The 6958-nt window shown below is 46.5% G+C and overlaps 1 protein-coding gene across 1 annotated transcript; it reads right to left on the reverse strand.

The window, feature by feature from the left end:
- Positions 1-722: 722 nt before the first annotated feature.
- On the reverse strand, positions 723-1501 carry DNAJB8 (DnaJ heat shock protein family (Hsp40) member B8). Its single transcript, XM_038149557.1, has one exon. The coding sequence runs from the start codon at positions 1359-1361 to the stop codon at positions 723-725; it is 639 nt and encodes a 212-aa protein (XP_038005485.1). The 5' UTR covers positions 1362-1501.
- Positions 1502-6958: the final 5457 nt, after the last annotated feature.

Genomic DNA, 6958 nt, shown 5'->3' on the forward strand with positions numbered 1-6958 from the left:
TGGTCAGTTTTGGTCCCTGAGCTATGCAGTACTTCCATCAGGGTCTCTGGTCATAATTTGCAGGGCATTCTCACTAAAGCACCAGTTTTCCTAGAGGAATAATGTTTTCTTCCCTCCTTTGTTTTGTTGGTTTGGGTTTTTTTCTATGTCATTCTCTCTCCTCTAGGCTCTCCATGTCCCACTGACCCCTGCCAACCTTCTTGCCCATGTATAAAAACCTTTTTCAATGGATATGCATCTTCTCATACACCAAAAGTAGGAAGGATACTCTTCACTTAGTGTCAGGGTTGTGTATGAGAGTCACACAAGGCTTTATTCATCCAGCTGGTAGACTTTAACTTTGGCATCTCAAGGAGTGGGAAGGGAACCTATGGCTTGTTATGGGGCTCTCTTATGTGTCCACAAACCAGCTTGTCTCCTATTGCTCTATTAATCAACTTGGTCTCTTTGGCAAACCAGCAAGGTTGCTTTCACATGTACCTGTGACACATATTTACTGAATAATCATTGTCTAGCTCCTCATTCAGGCTTTGTGGACTCACACTCTTTAGTTTAGCATAACCGTATCTTTACCTGTGAAATATTTTTTTCCCAACCATTGAGAAGTCTGCATCAGTTGTGTCATGAACTCAGCATTTATTGGTGCTGGTTGTAGTAGATCCCATCAGTTGAGCTATGAGAGCACGTCCCACAGCTTGCGGTCAAGGCTCGTTCTGGTGACATTAAGAATTCATGTAGTCTCTCCCGTTGATTATTACAGACTTCAGCTGGCCATCTTCTTCCACATCTATTGTCTCCTGCCCATCCTCAAAGATTCTCCGTGTGGTGATGGTCTTGCCATTGATCACTTCAGTAGAGGTTATCACTGTTCTGAGACCATATGGCCCATGAATGTTTTCAACAAAGAAGGAGGTGGGGTGCCCATTGGCACAGAATGAATTCTGTTGCATAAACGGCTCCCTGGGCCTTCCTCCTCTTCCACTTGCACTCTGCCAATTCTCATCATTGATTCTGATGTCAAAAGGGTTCAAGAAAATACATGTAAATGGATACATGCGTTCAGAGAACTCTTCTTGATGGGAGAATCCATGATGGGAATCAAAGAAGCTGTTATAACCCGCTGCATCTCTCTCTCTGCGGGCTCTGCTCTCCTCAACAGACTTGTCATAGTCTGATCGCTTCTGAGGGTCGGACAAAATCTCGTATGCTTCAACAAGTTCTTTGAATTTCTTCTCAGCTTCCTCCTTGTTTTTGGGATTCTTATCAGGATGCCATTTTAGTGCCATTTTGTGGTAGGATTTCTTAATATCTTCCTGTGAGGCATTTTTTTGCAGTCCAAGGACCTTGTAGTAATCTACCATCTCAAAGGAAACCTGGAGCTGTTTGGAAGATGCCTGGTTATCTCTCTCCCACCAAGGTTGATCAGCATGCAGAAACTCCTGGACACCCAGTGACACTGCACTCCTCAGGGGTAGAGAGATGTTCAGTCCGCCCCATGAGCTGCTCTGTCCTGCTGCAGTACAAGGACACCAAGAGCTGCTTGACCGCAGACGTTCTTTTCAAACCTGTTGCTCACAAACCATGAGATTGTGACCTCAGAGAGGGTTCAGCCAATCCTGGCTCTGTTGTCCCGACCACATTCCAAGGTGAGTTGGTTGTCACTGGCCTTCTGTTTATAAATGTAGATCATGCACGTGGTGTTGCAGCCACTGGATGTAACTCGCTGACACAGCTGCGATGTAGGACTGCCACAGAATCATAAAATGGTTTGGGTGGGAAGTGGCCTTTTTTAAAGGCCATCTAATCCCTGTCCCCTGCCATGGGCAGGGACTGCTTCCGCTATAATTGGTTGCTTAATGCCCCAACCAAACTGGCCTTGAACACTTCCAGGGATGGGGCATCCACAGCTTCCCTGGGAAATGTCTTTCACTGTTTTACCACCCTTATGACTTTGTCAGATTACTTTTTGCCTGAACCCATCCTACAGTGGGATTCTCAGATACACACTGTGGATGCATGTGCAATCCAGGGAAGCATGGTGTAGTCAGGTCATATTATCCTATGGGACACAATTCCCTATGGCAGCAGCTATAGGGAAGCTGCAGTTTAGCCACCCATAGTTCAGAAAGAGTGTGGACAAATCAGAGAAAGCCCAGGGAAAGACCACAGAATGTGACTAAGGGATTGGAAAATACGCTCTGGAGTGAGAGACTTGGGGAAAGAGGAAGTTCAATGCCAGCTGCATCATGGTCAGCACGAACCTGCATGAGAACAGAAATTCAGTGCCACGGGGTTCTTCAGGCTCCCAGACAAAGCAATTGGAAGGTATCATTAGCCAAATTTAAATTCAAAAAACATTGCACATTACATGAAGGTAACGAATCACTGGGACTTCCTCATGTGGCCATTTTAAAACCCTGAATGGGAATTTTTCCTAAAATCACGATTAGATGGACATCATAATCTTTCTGAAATTATAGACAAGCCTACCCCTTTCAGAAGAGCCTTATTTTCATGTTGGTATTAAATTAAATTCCCAGAATTACCAGCCTCAGCCTCTTTTCTATGTGCCTTTTTGGATACCTGTCCCAAGGTGTGTATGCATGTACAACAGGGATGGCCCAGGAACTTGACACAGGCATCAAACCTAGGGTTATCCTGCATCTGTTTCTATTCCTTGGATTTGCCATTCTGGTGGGAAATACAATATCCTCAGAGGGAAACATTGCATGAAGAAGGTCTCCAAGGAAGTGCCAATAATGAGAATTCATCTGTCTGTAACACAGTGTCATAAACACCTACTAATAGCAGCATATGTTGCAGATCACTGCCCTCTTTTCCATTATCCCACACTTTGGTAAGAAGTCAAGAGCCAGCCAGACCAAAGAGCATGTGCACAGCGTATGAGCTGGCTGCTGTCCTAACACACAGCCAGGGTGGGGGGGCTCTGAAAGCAAGGGCCAGTCATGTCAGCCTGGAGACAGCAATGTCACAGGAAAAGGAAGGCAATTGAGCTGACAGATGTTGGAAAAGGTATTTGTACTGCTGGTGGTCTCACTGGTCAGTGATGGGGCAGTAGCATGGAGGTGCTTGCCAGACTTGGGCAGTAAAAGTTGCTGCAGGGCACCGCAGGTCTGGGGGCTGGAGCTGAAGGAAGTGCAAAGGAGCAAATGAGCTCATGGTCCTGTGGGCTCACCTCACTGGAGAGATCTCAGCTTTTGCCCCCTTTGGCACAGAAGACTTCTTAATTACAGGGCGGTTATGCCACATGAATTAATTTTCTGCTGGATGTCGTTTGTTCTGTAGAAATGGCAAAAGTAACCTGGGCCCAACAGCAAGCTTTGCATTCTCAAAACACCCTGAAGTAGTCTTCTGCACTGAGGAGAGAGCTAAGACTTGATTGCTCACTGAGACTGTAGTCTTATGCTTGAAATCTTCATGAAAGGGACTAGATTTTTAAGGACTGTCCATTGGACTTGAGAGTGATCCAAGCTTACCACCCACAAGTCCCCAAAAGGTGCCAACAGCTCCTAGCCACTGCTAGCATGGTCCTTTTGCAGATGCCTGGCAGAAATTTCAAGAAGGATTGCTGTTCCTACTCTCTATTACCCAGAAGGGAAAACGGGACACAGAAAAGTCTGTTGGAGAGAGTCCCAGGCCTGTTACCAACTTTGGGGAGTGGGGCTGGGCATGGAAGGGAGGTGGCTGCCTTTTGCTGTGTCTTTGCAAAGCATCTCTTCCCCTACTTGCTCTCGATGCTGTGAGCCCATCTCAGACTGGCTGGCGCACTGGGTTATCTGACTTGGATTTAGTGCATCCTGCCCAGCTGAAAAGTAGGGAGTGTTTTTCTCCTGTCATCCCCAAACGGAGGATGCTCACTGCCTGTCTGTCTGCTGCCTGCAGCAGGCGTCAGTGATTAGCAGCCATTCAAGACAGGCCACTGCTGTGAGCCAAAAGGGTTTGCAAGGAAAAAAGAAAGGGTCAAGGAGAGGCAGGGAGAAAGGGAAATGAGACATGCACACATCAAGTAACTAGACCCAAACTGGCCTGGCAGCCCCATCCCTAGAAACCAAGGCTTTGAAATGAGAAATGTTTTTCGTATCTTAAATCTCAAGTACAAACAATAAAAGCCCGCCCAGACTGTGTTCTTTGAAGAGAAAGTACGAGTGACCTGAACAGTGGTTATCAGCAGCGTCATTAAGATAAACCCTTAACATGATTTAAAGCATCCGAAACTGAAGGCAGCACTTTCAGATACTAACAAAATGGTCTGACATTGGGGATGAAAATCAATAGTAATCTGATGTCACTAAAAATACTCAAAAGTGTCCCATGGCTGATGGAGGTGAGATTAGTGTAAATATTTGTATTCTAATCAGTGGCACGCGAGGGCTGGAGGCAGCCTTTCTGTCTATTTAATTAATGGAGTGGCTTTTTAAAAGGATCCTAATCATATGTGATTGTATCTGCTTATCAACATTTTTGCTAATTAGATGATATGGAGGCAGTCACTCTGCTAATTCCCTCATCCAAACAGCATATCCTGCACAGATAAAGTACAGTCTCTTTTTAATAAGAAACAATCATGAGACAGACTAACCTTAATGGTGCTTATTATCCGAGGATCTTTGGGATTTTCTTTTCTACCCGCCCCTCCTTCCTTTTCCTTCATTCTTCAGTGTGCCAGATGGATGTGGATGGAACAGTCCCTGTCCTCCCAGTTCCCTACTCCAGGCACCGCTGTGTCCAGCCTTCTCTTCACTCCCAGCCAGATATTGTGCCTGTAAGGGCAGGGATTGTCAGCCAGGTCAGGATGGGGAGCAAAACAGAAGGCACCATGCAGTAAAATGTCCCAAACTTTTTGTCACCCAGATGACAGGTGATCACAACCATGCAATCCCTGATCTTGCTCTTGGCACTACAGTGAGCCCTGGTCCAGAAAGGATTGAGTCCTCCAAGTTGTGGAAAAAAACTTTCTATCATTATTTCAATTAGATTAATATTAGGAAAAGTTTCTTCAAGGAAAGGAGTGTCAAGAATGGGATCAGGCTGCCCATCTACCAGCCGTGGTTGAGTCACCATCCCTCGAAGTATTTAAAAGTATTTTAGTTGTGGTGGGTTAGTGGTGGGATTGGCAGCACTGGGTTAATGGCTGGACTTGGTGATTTTAAAGTTTTTTTCCAACCTAAAGAATAATTATTATTGTTGTCATTGTGGTCTTTTTCTGTTTTAAAAGCATCTGAGGGCAGAGGATGTCTATGCAAGAGATTTCTCATCAGCCCTGTTGATTCTGTGACAAGGCTGGGGTCCTTTTATCTGAACCAACACAAGTCAGAGACATTTGTTCCAAGTCCTTTGACTATCCAAACAAACATGAGTCAAGCTTTGCTCCACCAGTCAAACTGTCATTAGATGCCTCCCTGCGGTTCAGCCCTGTTGGGGGTGACGCTGTGCTCAGCCTTGGAGCGACACTCCTGGGGATGATGGTCAGGATGGGCACACTGGGCCCTCCTCCCACTGGGGCAGAACAGAGGAACCTGCCTGACTTCAGAGCAAGACTGAAAAATAAAATTTGTCCGAAGATGTCTCCTCACCTCTCAAAATATATACGCAACAACTAGGCAAGGAGAACCCATCTTGCATGTGTGTACCTCCCATCCCAGAGCATCTGGGAGGAGCAGTGGAGAAGGGGAGGTGCCTGGCACTTAGATTCAGGAGGTCTGGAGTTTGCCTGCTGTTTTTGCAGCTGTGATTGTTGAGCAGAAAAGGCTTAAACTACATGAGTTCCCCACTGTGTACAGGAGGGAGCATCAGCATGTCCTGAGCATTGATCCCACGTGTCGGACTCAGCACGGAGGTTGGATGTGGGATGGGAGACGGGGTGGCTCTGGGAAGTGCTGACTGGAAGAGACCCTCAGAGGCTGGGACACAGAGCTGGGTCTGTTTCCAGCTTTTCTGGGACTCAGGTTGGGGCTTAAGACTAAACCAAGGGCCAGGCAATAAGACAACCCTCTCTCCTGAATGGTAGTGGGAAAGGGCAGGAACCTCAAAAAACCATTATTTTTTGAGACATGAAGACAAAGAGGCCTGGTCCTACTCTTTGGCCTGGTCCCAAAGAATCAAGAATGAGTCTGACATGTTTTATATGTTAGATCATGCTCCATATACAGGGCTGGACCATGCTTCAGTCTTGGAAAGCCCAAATGCTATTGTAACTCATGTCCATGGAGTCTGACCCTAGCAGAGCTCAGAGCACTTTGGTTTCACTGACTGGATCATCTCCACATGCCATTGGCAGAATCCTCTCCAGACATGGCTATGCTGAAGTTGTACTCAGCAGCAGGGTTGGCCGGTCCTTCTACCACTCCTCTTTGGCGTGGTCTCTGGCCCTAAATCCTCTCCACGTAACACACAGGAATTAATCCAATATTGACCACTTTCCCAGAGGGGTTTCCGGCTGCTTGTTCCATGACTGAGAGCTACAACTTGAAAAGAGGAGGGGCTTCTGGGGCAAGGATTGCATTGCAAGCCGTTGAGTCCTGGGGCTTAATGAGGTACTGCTTATCAGCAAAGCATGCTTATCTGGAGCCCGCCAGTGTACCTGCTCCAGCCCCATCATGAGTGAACATGTTTTACCACCCAGTTGCAGGGAGCTGGGAGCACGGTCAGATGGCACAGTTCAGCTGATGTGTGGTAACTCGTGAAGCCACAGCAACTTTATCACTTCACAACATCCATACATAGCCACAGCCTTGAATCTTCGCAGGGAAAGAAAGGATGAGTTACTGTTCTGGGATTTTCTCCCTGTTTCCAGTCAGTGGGAAGTGGTATGTGGAGCATTCATTTAATAAACCAGAGGGGAAAAGCTGTAGATCAGCTTCTCATTATTTCAGTGCTGGCTCACGCCATCACTTGGGTTTGTGCCTGACAGTTCAGTGTGTTATTTGAGGCCACTCAA

This window comes from Motacilla alba, chromosome 12, assembly GCF_015832195.1.
Source record: "Motacilla alba alba isolate MOTALB_02 chromosome 12, Motacilla_alba_V1.0_pri, whole genome shotgun sequence".
Lineage (NCBI taxonomy): Eukaryota > Metazoa > Chordata > Aves > Passeriformes > Motacillidae > Motacilla > Motacilla alba.